The sequence below is a fragment of the Oenanthe melanoleuca genome, chromosome 9 (genome assembly GCF_029582105.1).
Source record: "Oenanthe melanoleuca isolate GR-GAL-2019-014 chromosome 9, OMel1.0, whole genome shotgun sequence".
NCBI classification, from domain to species: Eukaryota; Metazoa; Chordata; class Aves; order Passeriformes; family Muscicapidae; genus Oenanthe; species Oenanthe melanoleuca.
Genome location: NC_079343.1, coordinates 23,811,066 through 23,828,314, shown reverse-complemented (window position 1 = coordinate 23,828,314; position 17,249 = coordinate 23,811,066). Strand labels below are relative to the sequence as shown.

The 17,249-nt window shown below is 55.2% G+C and overlaps 1 protein-coding gene across 1 annotated transcript in view; it reads right to left on the bottom strand.

The window, feature by feature from the left end:
* LOC130256575 (IgGFc-binding protein-like) overlaps nucleotides 1–17,249 on the bottom strand; it is a 60,206-nt gene that overhangs the window by 25,705 nt on the left and 17,252 nt on the right. Inside the window, exons 22-55 of the mRNA XM_056498312.1 lie at nucleotides 16,933–17,174; nucleotides 16,553–16,836; nucleotides 16,157–16,434; nucleotides 15,265–15,863; nucleotides 14,351–14,915; nucleotides 13,998–14,197; nucleotides 13,516–13,896; nucleotides 12,874–13,160; nucleotides 12,193–12,464; nucleotides 11,807–11,890; nucleotides 11,468–11,617; nucleotides 10,607–10,866; nucleotides 10,417–10,504; nucleotides 9,904–9,996; nucleotides 9,534–9,617; nucleotides 8,921–9,162; nucleotides 8,541–8,824; nucleotides 8,145–8,422; nucleotides 7,253–7,851; nucleotides 6,340–6,904; nucleotides 5,987–6,186; nucleotides 5,505–5,885; nucleotides 4,864–5,150; nucleotides 4,183–4,454; nucleotides 3,797–3,880; nucleotides 3,458–3,607; nucleotides 2,597–2,856; nucleotides 2,095–2,198; nucleotides 1,894–1,986; nucleotides 1,754–1,767; nucleotides 1,524–1,607; nucleotides 911–1,152; nucleotides 531–814; nucleotides 136–413 (exon numbers count right to left, since the gene is read on the bottom strand). Coding sequence (XP_056354287.1) covers nucleotides 136–413; nucleotides 531–814; nucleotides 911–1,152; nucleotides 1,524–1,607; nucleotides 1,754–1,767; nucleotides 1,894–1,986; nucleotides 2,095–2,198; nucleotides 2,597–2,856; nucleotides 3,458–3,607; nucleotides 3,797–3,880; nucleotides 4,183–4,454; nucleotides 4,864–5,150; nucleotides 5,505–5,885; nucleotides 5,987–6,186; nucleotides 6,340–6,904; nucleotides 7,253–7,851; nucleotides 8,145–8,422; nucleotides 8,541–8,824; nucleotides 8,921–9,162; nucleotides 9,534–9,617; nucleotides 9,904–9,996; nucleotides 10,417–10,504; nucleotides 10,607–10,866; nucleotides 11,468–11,617; nucleotides 11,807–11,890; nucleotides 12,193–12,464; nucleotides 12,874–13,160; nucleotides 13,516–13,896; nucleotides 13,998–14,197; nucleotides 14,351–14,915; nucleotides 15,265–15,863; nucleotides 16,157–16,434; nucleotides 16,553–16,836; nucleotides 16,933–17,174 — 8,568 coding nt within the window. The remainder of the gene's footprint in view (nucleotides 1–135; nucleotides 414–530; nucleotides 815–910; nucleotides 1,153–1,523; nucleotides 1,608–1,753; nucleotides 1,768–1,893; nucleotides 1,987–2,094; nucleotides 2,199–2,596; nucleotides 2,857–3,457; nucleotides 3,608–3,796; nucleotides 3,881–4,182; nucleotides 4,455–4,863; nucleotides 5,151–5,504; nucleotides 5,886–5,986; nucleotides 6,187–6,339; nucleotides 6,905–7,252; nucleotides 7,852–8,144; nucleotides 8,423–8,540; nucleotides 8,825–8,920; nucleotides 9,163–9,533; nucleotides 9,618–9,903; nucleotides 9,997–10,416; nucleotides 10,505–10,606; nucleotides 10,867–11,467; nucleotides 11,618–11,806; nucleotides 11,891–12,192; nucleotides 12,465–12,873; nucleotides 13,161–13,515; nucleotides 13,897–13,997; nucleotides 14,198–14,350; nucleotides 14,916–15,264; nucleotides 15,864–16,156; nucleotides 16,435–16,552; nucleotides 16,837–16,932; nucleotides 17,175–17,249) is intronic.

Genomic DNA, 17,249 nt, shown 5'->3' with positions numbered 1-17,249 from the left:
GAAAATGGTGCCTGTAATACTGATGTGTATTTGCCTATCCCTACAGCCCCCAGTTCTTATTGCCCAGCTCACTCTTCCAATTGTGTCCTGTGTTTTTCTGAGAGTACCAGCCCATGATGCCATGTCTGGACTTACGGCAGAATGTTGTGTTCCTCCACACAGGTATGTGGACACCGAGTGACTGGCAGGCATCTGCATAGGACTGCAAGCTCTTGCACAGGGTCTCGTGATCCAGCCCCAGCTCACACAGGTCATAGAAGCAGGTGTCAAAGTAGCTGCTGGGGCTCAGCACAGCGTGGCACACCTGGAATGGGCCTCTGGTGTCAGTGAGGAGCCCACAGAAGTGGCTGCTGACGATGAGTTGTTTGTCGGTCTCATTGCAGGCTGGGGTGGGCAGAGGTCCAGCTGAGCAGCTGTGGAAAGACACGCAGAAGGGCCCCTGGGTCATTTGTCCACTTCTCCTGGTACCTGCTTCTCCTCCTTATTCCCCTGCCCAAATGATCCCCAGGGCTGCTGGGGGCCATACTCACCTGCTGTTGTTGGACACCTCCCAGCTGTTGCCCAGGCTGGTGGAGTCTGGCTCCATTGCCCCTTCTGGGTTCTGGAAGTCATCTGCTGCAATCCCGTTGTAGTTCCCGCACATGCCACAGACCTTCTGGCCAAAGGTGCTTGGAAGTGTCACCTCCACTCGATGTTTCCCATCAAACTTGACTCTCAGGCCAAAGTCTGTCATGACCATGGTGTAGAAGCCGCTGGACAAGACCTGCACGCCTGCGGATGGGCTGCAAGGCAGGATCTCTTCCACTCCATTGACCTGGAAGGATAGGAATTGAGACAGGATTGAAGCAGCCTGTTTGGCACAGTTCTCTCCTCTCACACAGCCCCCACAGCATGTCCCCCTCAAGCTCACCGTCACCACTCCACCCTGTCCCAGCCTTATCCGCTGCTCAGCCACATCCACATCCACGTATCGGACATAGGACACACGGGTGTTGCCTCCCCTGTGCTCATTGGCCGCTTCCACATTGAAGTAGGGCAGGGAGCTGTTGCCCTCGCACAGCTTGGAGAGGGTGTAGGTGCAGGTGCCCATGAAATGGTGTAACTGCTTGTCGAATGTGTGGTAGTGAGGGTCTCCTTCCACCACACAGGTGCCTGGCAGTGGAAAGACCAGAGGAAACTTTCAGTTGCGCACCTCCTACTGCCTCTCTTCCCCAGCTCACTTTGCTCAAACACCATTTGGAGCATGACTGGTCTCTTGCCTTTACAGACAAGCAGAGTTATTACAGATCTATATCATGATAGTATTAATTTTTATAGACATACAGTTCAAAGCTCTTCAAGCATCCTAATGCTACCAGCACAGCTGTCCCGCAGAAACCCTTAGAAGTGCAAGAGGATCCAATGCATGTCTTAATTGTTACAGAGAATGAAATAAAACAATTAATAGCCCTTCAACACGAATGCATCATATTCCCAGTATGGGTTTAGAAGAGGACTCAGCACTCTACCAATAATAGCAGTACCTGAGGTCACCCCAGGTGGTCTTGTTGATGGTGTCTGTGTTGTAATGTTAGGCAGTGGAGTAGGGGATGTAGTAGGAAGTGGACCTAAGGAGAGACAGGGGAAGAAGTGGTAAGTGTCAGCATAGGCCATTGACATGAACAGCTAATCCAGCCTTCCTGAAAAATCCAACATGATGACTGAAGAAAATCAGGGCAGGGGTGGCATTGTTACGTCGCTACTAAAACACTACCGCTAGCAACAGAGCTGGTATATAGGGGGCGACACACCCTCCTACAGTATGGACCCTCTATCCCAGATCCTGGGCCTTGGAAGAAGCAAAAGGAAAAGTTTCAACAAGCAGGATCAGAAGGGGATGGGAGGTGTCAGTACCTGAGCTCGGTGTGGGTCCGGTTGGTGAGGTGGTGAGTACAGGCTGCGTCGTGGTACCTGGCAGGGGGACCGTGGGTGTTGGTGTCCATGGATCTAGAAGAAGAGAGTGTAAGAGGAGATGTGCACCAACAGGGGAGTTTTGTTGCAAGCATCTATTTCCCTCACCCTTTCTGAAGTACTCAACACCATGACCAGACATACCCAGGACAGGGATTGAAGTGCGTCATCTCAGGCAGAGCTGTCCCACTCAAGTGCTCTGCCACCAGCTTAGCTGGGTGACAGCAGTAAGCAAGGCACTTCTGTACCTGTGGGCAATGACTGTGGGCCTTGTAAGACATGAGCTAAAACAGTGGCTGCAGGCATTGCCAGTGCTCCAACCTCCCAGAGGAGAGTTGACTTGGGCACAGGCTGCATCAGTGCCCAAAGACAACGTGTGCTCCTGCCTCTAGCACAGCCTGCCACCTCGGTCAGTGGCATATCTCAAGCTTCCCTTCCCTAAGGCAAGCCTTGTACCTGATACACAGGATCCCTTCTCAATGGAGATATCATCCAACGCTATGTTGCTCCGCACATCTTCACCCCATTCTCCCTCCAGCAAAATCTAAGGGAAGGAATGGTTCCAGCATTAGCTCCAGCTGCGTGTGTGAAGAGCTGTTAGAAAGCACTGCTCCTCTGAGGTGACAGTGAGAGCCTGTGGCCTTACCTGCATGTTTCCTGTGGTGTGCACTGTGACCTCTCCCAAGTGCCACATGTCGTTTTGGTTCCCAGCTTTCTTCCAGACCAGCACTTGCTCACCATCCTTCTTCACGTAGACGCCCAGGGCCATTGTTTGAGCAGTTCCGTACATGTGGTACCAGAAGCGGAAGCAAACTGTTCCTTCCCAGCTGCACACCGGACTGACCAGGTGAGCCACAAAGTCAGGGAGAGCGTCATCACCCCCTTGCAGGAAGATGTAGTAGCCATCTGAAACAGAGCACAAGCCACACTGTCGCAGATGCATCAGAGCTACACAAAGCAGCCAGGGAGAACACAAGCACAGTCCTGGGAGCACTCTGGCTGCAGTTTCAGGCAGGTCAAAGGAGGAGAAAGCAAACGCAATTCTGTCACAAGCCACAACCCACGCCAGACCCAAGTGCTTCTCTGAATGTTCTCTCAGGGCCATGGCAGATGTATGCTTTGGCCTGGGACACGGCAACAGCTCCAAAGCATTGCCAAAGTCTTCACTTGTCTCTGCAGATTTAGAGAACTCTTATCTTTGGCTTTTGGACAAGCCATGATCTTGTAATGGAGACACAGACCCATTTGCCTTGCCCAGAGATTGACACATCATGCAGCTGTGCAATACATTGTGCCCTGCATGGCAGGTCCTCGCCTGCTCTAGGGGTAGCACAGACTGATTGCCAGGGCTGGAAAGCCTTCCAAGGGAATCTGCCAGCCCTCTGGGACACCGGACAAAGTGCTCTGGAGGAAGGCCAGGAAAGATGTGGTCTGTGTTCATTGTTAGAGGTTTGTTGCCGTCCTTGCAGGGACATCCCACTGCCTGTGTCCTGCTTGCTGCTCCTACCTCCTGTTGTGTGATCAGAGGACGGGCCGGTATTTGGCGTGGGCGTTGGGCCTTTGTTCCTTATCCAGTCAATGCTGCTGTAATCTTCCTGGACCCACTCACAGAAGTCCTTCTCGAATGTGCAGGCAAAATTACAGTCTGTTGGTGGAGCTGAACATAGTGCAGAAAGGAAAGCAGAGGTTGTAGAGTGAGGGTGGGGCCGCCTTTTCCCCATGTCCAGCAGGGCTCAGAACATCCATGTACATCATACATGGCAGGCCCAGGGACAGTCAAGGGTGGCCAGCCAAGGGCAAGTGCTCAGCACAGCCACTACAAAAGACAGATGGGAGACAACGGTACCTGTGCTTGTCCCAGTTGACGGTGATGTTGTCGTATGTGGAGGCCGCGTTGTAGTGCCTGGCGACGGGGGTGAGGCTGTAGGAGCTGGTGAATGGAACAGAGTGAAACAGAAGTGGAGAAGGTATGTTTGAGAATGGAGATTTGTTCCCAAGTGGGGATGTTGCACGCTTCCCAAACACCCCCACACCATTGCAAACAAAGTGCAGGACGGGGATTCCACCTGCCTGGAAGAGTCTCTTCATGCAAGGGCTGGCTGGCCCACCAGAGTGGGGGACTGGTAATGTGATAGATGGAGAAATCCCTGCCCCCTGTACTTCCCTCCAGAACTGCCCCATGCCTTGTCTCTGAGACTCAAGGAAATCAAAGGAGGTGAACAGAAGACTTACCACAGACAGTGCCAGCACTCCAGTCTCCCAGATCAACGCCCGCCTCAGCACAGGCTGCAGCGTAGGCCCCCAGGTCATTGCAGAGCTGCTCCGTGCTGCCAGCCGTGGCACACTGGTCATAGACACAGCTCTCAAAGTATGTCTCGGGTGGCAGAACTGCATGGCACGGCTGGAACGGGCCACCGAGCTGTGTGAGGATTGAGCACTGCTTGTTAGCTGCCTCCTCTTCAGCAGGGGAGCAGGACGCAGGCGGGCTGATGTCTGGGTCACACCTACAAAGCAGACAGACAGCCCTGAGTTCCCTGCAGCCTGCTGACAGCTGCCTGACCAGCATTTCCTGACTTCCTCCTGAGCCATAATCTCAGCTTCTGCAGTCCAGACCCCTCCCTAAGACAGGCACCCATGGCTATCACTTAAAAGAGGGAAACACAAAGCCCACAGGCACCATTGCCCTCCCTGGTTTCAGGTGGAAAGAGGCAAACGATTGAGGCAGTTGCAATCCAAACATCTTATTAAAACCATCCTGCCCAGACTCAGCCCACTCTCCCTGGGGTCAGGAACCGGCCTCTTCTCCCTTGCCCCATGCTTGCCATCACCAGCCCTCCCTCCTGATGTCCCTCACAGCTCCCCTCTGCCACACTCCCTTGTGTCCTTCATCTGCATGATGGTACAAGGACTCACGGCCACTCAGCATCTGGCACCCTCCAGCTGGCTCCAAAGTCGTTGAAGTCGGGTACAACCACCCCATCGGGTCGCATGAAGTCGTCCTGCTGGCTCCCAGTGTACGTCCCACAGAGCCCACAGAGTTTGCCCTTGTATTTCTCAGACACCTTCACTAGGAGCTCATGGTCCCCATTGAACTGCAGCTGCAGGCCCAGCTTGGTAGAAACCCTCACGTAGGAGCCGCTCAGGGAAATGCTCACACCAGGGGCAGGAGAAGCAGGCAGGGAGACCAGAGCACCGTTGATCTGGTGGAGGGGGACAGAGGGAGAGAGAAGCATAAAGAGCTGCCCTCCACTGGAGGTCACTGGGGTTCCTCCCCAGGGTACTGCCAATGGGCCAGAAGCAATGCTGGCATGAGAAACACTGCCTTGGCCTATGGGGTCAGCAGCCACTGTACAGTGACACACTGAAAGCTCAGGGAAGTAACCCAGAATGTGTGTCTGCATGAGCAGCCATGTAGGGCCCATTCAGAGCCCTGCCAGGCTCTTCTGTGAGTGTGCGGGAGGCTCAGGGAACAGCAAGCTGTCCCTGGGGGCAGAGGGGTATTTAAGGGTGTGCAGCATGCCTGTTGTTCCCAGGTATAAAAACGAGAGGCTTACGTAGACTGCCTTGTGCTTGCGCAGAGCAATGTGGAGGCCTTCGAGGGACAGTGCCACAGAGTCCAGAGCTGTCCAGCTCTGGCTGCCGCGATGTTCGTTGCGGGTGGTGACACTGAAGCCAATGGAGGAGTTGTCACAGCCTGTCACCACTGTGTAGTTGCAGGAGCCCTGGAAGTGGTGGAGCTTGCCATCGAAGGTGCTGTAGTGTGGGTCACCGTAGATGTGGCAGATGGCAGTGCTGGCTGGGTAACAGCCCCTCTGGCCATCCTGGATCTTGCAGACCTCGTCCTCGCCACAGGACAGGGCAGAGCAAACCATCTGGCCTTTGGCTTCACAGCGGCACCGGCGAGTGCAGTTCTCATTGACGAAGGATTCGCCTTCCTGCAGGCAGGGAAACACCAAACCTCAGCGTATGAAGCAGGAAAGTACAGGCAGAGGAGTGGCCTGGCAGGGGGGCAAAGCAGAGCAGGCTTTTCACTCACAGTATAGTAGTTGCCCTCAAAGAGGCAGCCGCAGTTGGCCTCGGGCACACAGGTGTCTCCGCTGAGGAGGAAGCCAGAGCTACATGCACAGCCCTCCACACAAGGCTTGGAGCAGTTCTGAGGAGCATGTTGGTCAACACAGGTGGCAGGACAGCCGGTCATGCAAGGGTCATAGTAGCTGTTGGGGGGACACTGCAGAGCTGCAATGGGAAGGGGAAAATTAGGACCAGCAAGACTTCAACCATGGTCAGCCAAGTGAGATGGGAAAGACCAAAGACTGTCTTTGGCCAGAGACTCACAGCAGAGAGCATGGCCATTTGTCCCTTTCTGACAATGGCAAGACAAGTACTCACGGCAGAAGGTGGCATTTCTCCAGGGAAGAAGAGTCACACCAGCTGCCTGGCACGCGTCAGCATAGGCCTCCAGAGCAGCACACAGGAACTCCTGACCACCATTCAGGGCACACAGGTCATACAGGCAGGTGTCAAAGTAGTCCTGGGGGTTGATCACGCCGTGGCAACTGTCAAAAGAGCTAGGCCTGGTGGTCAGTATGCCACAGAACTGGTCGGAGCGGTAGAGCTGCTCGTCTTCTGCACTGCAGGGTGGGGAGGGGACTGGAACACCGCAGGAGGGGTCACTGTCTGGCACCTGCCAGCTCTGTCCCAGCGCATTGGAGTCTGCAGCTTGCTGCCCGTTGGGCATCATGTACTCGTCGTCTCTGCGGTTGTTGAAATTGCCACACATGCCACAGGTCAGGTTGAAGTAGGTGGTGGGCACCTTCACCTCCACCGAGTGGTCAGCGTCGTAGGACACTCTGAGGTTGAAGTCTGTCTCCAGGACGATGTAGCGGCCGCTCTTGCTCACCGTGACGGCCCCTCCCGCTGCGCTCACGGGCAACGTCTGCCGCACGTTGTTCACCTACAGCACACAGGCACAGTGGGCCCCGGGCCTGTCCCCAGCCTCCCTGGCTGCTCCTGCCCAGGGAAAGCAGCTGCCAGCCCCAGCATGGCAGACAACTGCCTGGCATGTCCTCACACCCCAACACCCCTGGGGCTCAAAGAGCTGTGTGCTGTGTTCTGTACTGTACTCAGCATGGCCCATGTTCCCCATTTGCCCCTTTCTCCTCCACCCCCTCTAGAAAGGGAAAACAAAGTGATCCAGTGCCATCAAGAGGTACAACACACACCTGGCATGTGCCAGGCCCTGCCAGCTGCAGCCAGCCCAGCCTTGCAGCCTCACCCCACTGGAGACAGCCCCACTGCCTACCAGCACGTGGCTCGTCTGCTGCTTGACCATGACGATGCGCTGTCCGTACACCTCCACCGCGACTTCACGCACGTAGGACACTCGGGTGTTGCCCCTGTGCTCGTTCTTGGCCTCCACGTTGAAGTAGGGCAGGGAGCTGGTGTTGGAGCACACTTTGGCCAGGGTGTAGGTGCAGTTGCCCATGAAGTTGTGCGTCACCTTGTCAAAGGTTTTGTAGTGGGGGTCGCCGTGGACGTGGCAGATGCCGTAGGAGTGTTCGAGGCACACGGGTTTCCCGTTCTGCACCCCGCAGTACTGGCCCACAGGGCAGGAGGCATTGAAGCACTGGACTTTGCTTCCCCGTGCAGGACACACACACTTGGAGGAGCAGCTGTCGTCCGTCCAGAACTCGGAGCCCACGGGGTAGTGCTGCCCGTTGTGCCAGCACCCGCACTGCTGGCTGGGCACGCAGCGGTCATTGTAGAGCAGGTACCCGCTGTCGCACACACAGCCCTCCACGCATGGCAGACTACAGGTATCGGGAGCTGTTGGGTCAACACAGGTGGCTGGACAAGCTGCAGCACAGGACTCGTAGTGACTGTTGGCCGGACAAGCGATTGCTGCAAAGATAGAAGAACAGGCAATTACTTGGTGAACAGAATGCACCTCTCGGCAGAATATCTATCCATCCCCTTCTGGAAAAGTAACATTCTACATTCTCTCTATTGTCTCTTTGGCTCTACTTGTATTCTTACTCCTACCTGATCAAAATGAAACAGAAAATGGTGCCTGTAATACTGATGTGTATTTGCCTATCCCTACAGCCCCCAGTTCTTATTGCCCAGCTCACTCTTCCAATTGTGTCCTGTGTTTTTCTGAGAGTACCAGCCCATGATGCCATGTCTGGACTTACGGCAGAATGTTGTGTTCCTCCACACAGGTATGTGGACACCGAGTGACTGGCAGGCATCTGCATAGGACTGCAAGCTCTTGCACAGGGTCTCGTGATCCAGCCCCAGCTCACACAGGTCATAGAAGCAGGTGTCAAAGTAGCTGCTGGGGCTCAGCACAGCGTGGCACACCTGGAATGGGCCTCTGGTGTCAGTGAGGAGCCCACAGAAGTGGCTGCTGACGATGAGTTGTTTGTCGGTCTCATTGCAGGCTGGGGTGGGCAGAGGTCCAGCTGAGCAGCTGTGGAAAGACACGCAGAAGGGCCCCTGGGTCATTTGTCCACTTCTCCTGGTACCTGCTTCTCCTCCTTATTCCCCTGCCCAAATGTGTCCCCAGGGCTGCTGGGGGCCATACTCACCTGCTGTTGTTGGACACCTCCCAGCTGTTGCCCAGGCTGGTGGAGTCTGGCTCCATTGCCCCTTCTGGGTTCTGGAAGTCATCTGCTGCAATCCCGTTGTAGTTCCCACACATGCCACAGACCTTCTGGCCAAAGGTGCTTGGAAGTGTCACCTCCACTCGATGTTTCCCATCAAACTTGACTCTCAGGCCAAAGTCTGTCATGACCATGGTGTAGAAGCCGCTGGACAAGACCTGCACGCCTGCGGATGGGCTGCAAGGCAGGATCTCTTCCACTCCATTGACCTGGAAGGATAGGAATTGAGACAGGATTGAAGCAGCCTGTTTGGCACAGTTCTCTCCTCTCACACAGCCCCCACAGCATGTCCCCCTCAAGCTCACCGTCACCACTCCACCCTGTCCCAGCCTTATCCGCTGCTCAGCCACATCCACATCCACGTATCGGACATAGGACACACGGGTGTTGCCTCCCCTGTGCTCATTGGCCGCTTCCACATTGAAGTAGGGCAGGGAGCTGTTGCCCTCGCACAGCTTGGAGAGGGTGTAGGTGCAGGTGCCCATGAAATGGTGTAACTGCTTGTCGAATGTGTGGTAGTGAGGGTCTCCTTCCACCACACAGGTGCCTGGCAGTGGAAAGACCAGAGGAAACTTTCAGTTGCGCACCTCCTACTGCCTCTCTTCCCCAGCTCACTTTGCTCAAACACCATTTGGAGCATGACTGGTCTCTTGCCTTTACAGACAAGCAGAGTTATTACAGATCTATATCATGATAGTATTAATTTTTATAGACATACAGTTCAAAGCTCTTCAAGCATCCTAATGCTACCAGCACAGCTGTCCCGCAGAAACCCTTAGAAGTGCAAGAGGATCCAATGCATGTCTTAATTGTTACAGAGAATGAAATAAAACAATTAATAGCCCTTCAACACGAATGCATCATATTCCCAGTATGGGTTTAGAAGAGGACTCAGCACTCTACCAATAATAGCAGTACCTGAGGTCACCCCAGGTGGTCTTGTTGATGGTGTCTGTGTTGTAATGTTAGGCAGTGGAGTAGGGGATGTAGTAGGAAGTGGACCTAAGGAGAGACAGGGGAAGAAGTGGTAAGTGTCAGCATAGGCCATTGACATGAACAGCTAATCCAGCCTTCCTGAAAAATCCAACATGATGACTGAAGAAAATCAGGGCAGGGGTGGCATTGTTACGTCGCTACTAAAACACTACCGCTAGCAACAGAGCTGGTATATAGGGGGCGACACACCCTCCTACAGTATGGACCCTCTATCCCAGATCCTGGGCCTTGGAAGAAGCAAAAGGAAAAGTTTCAACAAGCAGGATCAGAAGGGGATGGGAGGTGTCAGTACCTGAGCTCGGTGTGGGTCCGGTTGGTGAGGTGGTGAGTACAGGCTGCGTCGTGGTACCTGGCAGGGGGACCGTGGGTGTTGGTGTCCATGGATCTAGAAGAAGAGAGTGTAAGAGGAGATGTGCACCAACAGGGGAGTTTTGTTGCAAGCATCTATTTCCCTCACCCTTTCTGAAGTACTCAACACCATGACCAGGCATACCCAGGACAGGGATTGAAGTGCGTCATCTCAGGCAGAGCTGTCCCACTCAAGTGCTCTGCCACCAGCTTAGCTGGGTGACAGCAGTAAGCAAGGCACTTCTGTACCTGTGGGCAATGACTGTGGGCCTTGTAAGACATGAGCTAAAACAGTGGCTGCAGGCATTGCCAGTGCTCCAGCCTCCCAGAGGAGAGTTGACTTGGGCACAGGCTGCATCAGTGCCCAAAGACAACGTGTGCTCCTGCCTCTAGCACAGCCTGCCACCTCGGTCAGTGGCATATCTCAAGCTTCCCTTCCCTAAGGCAAGCCTTGTACCTGATACACAGGATCCCTTCTCAATGGAGATATCATCCAACGCTATGTTGCTCCGCACATCTTCACCCCATTCTCCCTCCAGCAAAATCTAAGGGAAGGAATGGTTCCAGCATTAGCTCCAGCTGCGTGTGTGAAGAGCTGTTAGAAAGCACTGCTCCTCTGAGGTGACAGTGAGAGCCTGTGGCCTTACCTGCATGTTTCCTGTGGTGTGCACTGTGACCTCTCCCAAGTGCCACATGTCGTTTTGGTTCCCAGCTTTCTTCCAGACCAGCACTTGCTCACCATCCTTCTTCACGTAGACGCCCAGGGCCATTGTTTGAGCAGTTCCGTACATGTGGTACCAGAAGCGGAAGCAAACTGTTCCTTCCCAGCTGCACACCGGACTGACCAGGTGAGCCACAAAGCCAGGGAGAGCGTCATCACCCCCTTGCAGGAAGATGTAGTAGCCATCTGAAACAGAGCACAAGCCACACTGTCGCAGATGCATCAGAGCTACACAAAGCAGCCAGGGAGAACACAAGCACAGTCCTGGGAGCACTCTGGCTGCAGTTTCAGGCAGGTCAAAGGAGGAGAAAGCAAACGCAATTCTGTCACAAGCCACAACCCACGCCAGACCCAAGTGCTTCTCTGAATGTTCTCTCAGGGCCATGGCAGATGTATGCTTTGGCCTGGGACACGGCAACAGCTCCAAAGCATTGCCAAAGTCTTCACTTGTCTCTGCAGATTTAGAGAACTCTTATCTTTGGCTTTTGGACAAGCCATGATCTTGTAATGGAGACACAGACCCATTTGCCTTGCCCAGAGATTGACACATCATGCAGCTGTGCAATACATTGTGCCCTGCATGGCAGGTCCTCGCCTGCTCTAGGGGTAGCACAGACTGATTGCCAGGGCTGGAAAGCCTTCCAAGGGAATCTGCCAGCCCTCTGGGACACCGGACAAAGTGCTCTGGAGGAAGGCCAGGAAAGATGTGGTCTGTGTTCATTGTTAGAGGTTTGTTGCCGTCCTTGCAGGGACATCCCACTGCCTGTGTCCTGCTTGCTGCTCCTACCTCCTGTTGTGTGATCAGAGGACGGGCCGGTATTTGGCGTGGGCGTTGGGCCTTTGTTCCTTATCCAGTCAATGCTGCTGTAATCTTCCTGGACCCACTCACAGAAGTCCTTCTCGAATGTGCAGGCAAAATTACAGTCTGTTGGTGGAGCTGAACATAGTGCAGAAAGGAAAGCAGAGGTTGTAGAGTGAGGGTGGGGCCGCCTTTTCCCCATGTCCAGCAGGGCTCAGAACATCCATGTACATCATACATGGCAGGCCCAGGGACAGTCAAGGGTGGCCAGCCAAGGGCAAGTGCTCAGCACAGCCACTACAAAAGACAGATGGGAGACAACGGTACCTGTGCTTGTCCCAGTTGACGGTGATGTTGTCGTATGTGGAGGCCGCGTTGTAGTGCCTGGCGACGGGGGTGAGGCTGTAGGAGCTGGTGAATGGAACAGAGTGAAACAGAAGTGGAGAAGGTATGTTTGAGAATGGAGATTTGTTCCCAAGTGGGGATGTTGCACGCTTCCCAAACACCCCCACACCATTGCAAACAAAGTGCAGGACGGGGATTCCACCTGCCTGGAAGAGTCTCTTCATGCAAGGGCTGGCTGGCCCACCAGAGTGGGGGACTGGTAATGTGATAGATGGAGAAATCCCTGCCCCCTGTACTTCCCTCCAGAACTGCCCCATGCCTTGTCTCTGAGACTCAAGGAAATCAAAGGAGGTGAACAGAAGACTTACCACAGACAGTGCCAGCACTCCAGTCTCCCAGATCAACGCCCGCCTCAGCACAGGCCGCAGCGTAGGCCCCCAGGTCATTGCAGAGCTGCTCCGTGCTGCCAGCCGTGGCACACTGGTCATAGACACAGCTCTCAAAGTATGTCTCGGGTGGCAGAACTGCATGGCACGGCTGGAACGGGCCACCGAGCTGTGTGAGGATTGAGCACTGCTTGTTAGCTGCCTCCTCTTCAGCAGGGGAGCAGGACGCAGGCGGGCTGATGTCTGGGTCACACCTACAAAGCAGACAGACAGCCCTGAGTTCCCTGCAGCCTGCTGACAGCTGCCTGACCAGCATTTCCTGACTTCCTCCTGAGCTGTAATCTCAGCTTCTGCAGTCCAGACCCCTCCCTAAGACAGGCACCCATGGCTGTCACTTGAAAGAGGGGAACACAAAGTCCACAGGCACCATTGCCCTCCCTGGTTTCAGGTGGAAAGAGGCAAACGATTGAGGCAGTTGCAATCCAAACATCTTATTAAAACCATCCTGCCCAGACTCAGCCCACTCTCCCTGGGGTCAGGAACCGGCCTCTTCTCCCTTGCCCCATGCTTGCCATCACCAGCCCTCCCTCCTGATGTCCCTCACAGCTCCCCTCTGCCACACTCCCTTGTGTCCTTCATCTGCATGATGGAACAAGGACTCACGGCCACTCAGCATCTGGCACCCTCCAGCTGGCTCCAAAGTCGTTGAAGTCGGGTACAACCACCCCATCGGGTCGCATGAAGTCGTCCTGCTGGCTCCCAGTGTACGTCCCACAGAGCCCACAGAGTTTGCCCTTGTATTTCTCAGACACCTTCACTAGGAGCTCATGGTCCCCATTGAACTGCAGCTGCAGGCCCAGCTTGGTAGAAACCCTCACGTAGGAGCCGCTCAGGGAAATGCTCACACCAGGGGCAGGAGAAGCAGGCAGGGAGACCAGAGCACCGTTGATCTGGTAGAGGGGGACAGAGGGAGAGAGAAGCATAAAGAGCTGCCCTCCACTGGGAGGTCACTGGGGTTCCTCCCCAGGGTACTGCCAGTGGGCCAGAAGCAATGCTGGCATGAGAAACACTGCCTGGGCCTATGGGGTCAGCAGCCACTGTACAGTGACACACTGAAAGCTCAGGGAAGTAACCCAGAATGTGTGTCTGCATGAGCAGCCATGTAGGGCCCATTCAGAGCCCTGCCAGGCTCTTCTGTGAGTGTGCGGGAGGCTCAGGGAACAGCAAGCTGTCCCTGGGGGCAGAGGGGTATTTAAGGGTGTGCAGCGTGCCTGTTGTTCCCAGGTATAAAAACGAGAGGCTTACGTAGACTGCCTTGTGCTTGCGCAGAGCAATGTGGAGGCCTTCGAGGGACAGTGCCACAGAGTCCAGAGCTGTCCAGCTCTGGCTGCCGCGATGTTCGTTGCGGGTGGTGACACTGAAGCCAATGGAGGAGTTGTCACAGCCTGTCACCACTGTGTAGTTGCAGGAGCCCTGGAAGTGGTGGAGCTTGCCATCGAAGGTGCTGTAGTGTGGGTCACCGTAGATGTGGCAGATGGCAGTGCTGGCTGGGTAACAGCCCCTCTGGCCATCCTGGATCTTGCAGACCTCGTCCTCGCCACAGGACAGGGCAGAGCAAACCATCTGGCCTTTGGCTTCACAGCGGCACCGGCGAGTGCAGTTCTCATTGACGAAGGATTCGCCTTCCTGCAGGCAGGGAAACACCAAACCTCAGCGTATGAAGCAGGAAAGTACAGGCAGAGGAGTGGCCTGGCAGGGGGGCAAAGCAGAGCAGGCTTTTCACTCACAGTATAGTAGTTGCCCTCAAAGAGGCAGCCGCAGTTGGCCTCGGGCACACAGGTGTCTCCGCTGAGGAGGAAGCCAGAGCTACATGCACAGCCCTCCACACAAGGCTTGGAGCAGTTCTGAGGAGCATGTTGGTCAACACAGGTGGCAGGACAGCCGGTCATGCAAGGGTCATAGTAGCTGTTGGGGGGACACTGCAGAGCTGCAATGGGAAGGGGAAAATTAGGACCAGCAAGACTTCAACCATGGTCAGCCAAGTGAGATGGGAAAGACCAAAGACTGTCTTTGGCCAGAGACTCACAGCAGAGAGCATGGCCATTTGTCCCTTTCTGACAATGGCAAGACAAATACTCACGGCAGAAGGTGGCATTTCTCCAGGGAAGAAGAGTCACACCAGCTGCCTGGCACGCGTCAGCATAGGCCTCCAGAGCAGCACACAGGAACTCCTGGCCACCATTTAGGGCACACAGGTCATACAGGCAGGTGTCAAAGTAGTCCTGGGGGTTGATCACGCCGTGGCAACTGTCAAAAGAGCTAGGCCTGGTGGTCAGTATGCCACAGAACTGGTCGGAGCGGTAGAGCTGCTCGTCTTCTGCACTGCAGGGTGGGGAGGGGACTGGAACACCGCAGGAGGGGTCACTGTCTGGCACCTGCCAGCTCTGTCCCAGCGCATTGGAGTCTGCAGCTTGCTGCCCGTTGGGCATCATGTACTCGTCGTCTCTGCGGTTGTTGAAATTGCCACACATGCCACAGGTCAGGTTGAAGTAGGTGGTGGGCACCTTCACCTCCACCGAGTGGTCAGCGTCGTAGGACACTCTGAGGTTGAAGTCTGTCTCCAGGACGATGTAGCGGCCGCTCTTGCTCACCGTGACGGCCCCTCCCGCTGCGCTCACAGGCAACGTCTGCCGCACGTTGTTCACCTACAGCACACAGGCACAGTGGGCCCCGGGCCTGTCCCCAGCCTCCCTGGCTGCTCCTGCCCAGGGAAAGCAGCTGCCAGCCCCAGCATGGCAGACAACTGCCTGGCATGTCCTCACACCCCAACACCCCTGGGGCTCAAAGAGCTGTGTACTGTGTTCTGCACTTTACTCAGCATGGCCCATGTTCCCCATTTATCCCCTTGCTCCTCCATTCCTTCTAGAAAGGGAAAACAAAGTGACCCAGTGCCTTCAAGAGATACAACGCACACCTGGCATGTGCCAGGCCCTGCCAGCTGCAGCCAGCCCAGCCTTGCAGCCTCACCCCACTGGAGACAGCCCCACTGCCTACCAGCACATGGCTCGTCTGCTGCTTGACCATGACGATGCGCTGTCCGTACACCTCCACCGCGACTTCACGCACGTAGGACACTCGGGTGTTGCCCCTGTGCTCGTTCTTGGCCTCCACGTTGAAGTAGGGCAGGGAGCTGGTGTTGGAGCACACTTTGGCCAGGGTGTAGGTGCAGTTGCCCATGAAGTTGTGCGTCACCTTGTCAAAGGTTTTGTAGTGGGGGTCGCCGTGGACGTGGCAGATGCCGTAGGAGTGTTCGAGGCACACGGGTTTCCCGTTCTGCACCCCGCAGTACTGGCCCACAGGGCAGGAGGCATTGAAGCACTGGACTTTGCTTCCCCGTGCAGGACACACACACTTGGAGGAGCAGCTGTCGTCCGTCCAGAACTCGGAGCCCACGGGGTAGTGCTGCCCGTTGTGCCAGCACCCGCACTGCTGGCTGGGCACGCAGCGGTCATTGTAGAGCAGGTACCCGCTGTCGCACACACAGCCCTCCACGCATGGCAGACTACAGGTATCGGGAGCTGTTGGGTCAACACAGGTGGCTGGACAAGCTGCAGCACAGGACTCGTAGTGACTGTTGGCCGGACAAGCGATTGCTGCAAAGATAGAAGAACAGGCAATTACTTGGTGAACAGAATGCACCTCTCGGCAGAATATCTATCCATCCCCTTCTGGAAAAGTAACATTCTACATTCTCTCTATTGTCTCTTTGGCTCTACTTGTATTCTTACTCCTACCTGATCAAAATGAAACAGAAAATGGTGCCTGTAATACTGATGTGTATTTGCCTATCCCTACAGCCCCCAGTTCTTATTGCCCAGCTCACTCTTCCAATTGTGTCCTGTGTTTTTCTGAGAGTACCAGCCCATGATGCCATGTCTGGACTTACGGCAGAATGTTGTGTTCCTCCACACAGGTATGTGGACACCGAGTGACTGGCAGGCATCTGCATAGGACTGCAAGCTCTTGCACAGGGTCTCGTGATCCAGCCCCAGCTCACACAGGTCATAGAAGCAGGTGTCAAAGTAGCTGCTGGGGCTCAGCACAGCGTGGCACACCTGGAATGGGCCTCTGGTGTCAGTGAGGAGCCCACAGAAGTGGCTGCTGACGATGAGTTGTTTGTCGGTCTCATTGCAGGCTGGGGTGGGCAGAGGTCCAGCTGAGCAGCTGTGGAAAGACACGCAGAAGGGCCCCTGGGTCATTTGTCCACTTCTCCTGGTACCTGCTTCTCCTCCTTATTCCCCTGCCCAAATGTGTCCCCAGGGCTGCTGGGGGCCATACTCACCTGCTGTTGTTGGACACCTCCCAGCTGTTGCCCAGGCTGGTGGAGTCTGGCTCCATTGCCCCTTCTGGGTTCTGGAAGTCATCTGCTGCAATCCCGTTGTAGTTCCCGCACATGCCACAGACCTTCTGGCCAAAGGTGCTTGGAAGTGTCACCTCCACTCGATGTTTCCCATCAAACTTGACTCTCAGGCCAAAGTCTGTCATGACCATGGTGTAGAAGCCGCTGGACAAGACCTGCACGCCTGCGGATGGGCTGCAAGGCAGGATCTCTTCCACTCCATTGACCTGGAAGGATAGGAATTGAGACAGGATTGAAGCAGCCTGTTTGGCACAGTTCTCTCCTCTCACACAGCCCCCACAGCATGTCCCCCTCAAGCTCACCGTCACCACTCCACCCTGTCCCAGCCTTATCCGCTGCTCAGCCACATCCACATCCACGTATCGGACATAGGACACACGGGTGTTGCCTCCCCTGTGCTCATTGGCCGCTTCCACATTGAAGTAGGGCAGGGAGCTGTTGCCCTCGCACAGCTTGGAGAGGGTGTAGGTGCAGGTGCCCATGAAATGGTGTAACTGCTTGTCGAATGTGTGGTAGTGAGGGTCTCCTTCCACCACACAGGTGCCTGGCAGTGGAAAGACCAGAGGAAACTTTCAGTTGCGCACCTCCTACTGCCTCTCTTCCCCAGCTCACTTTGCTC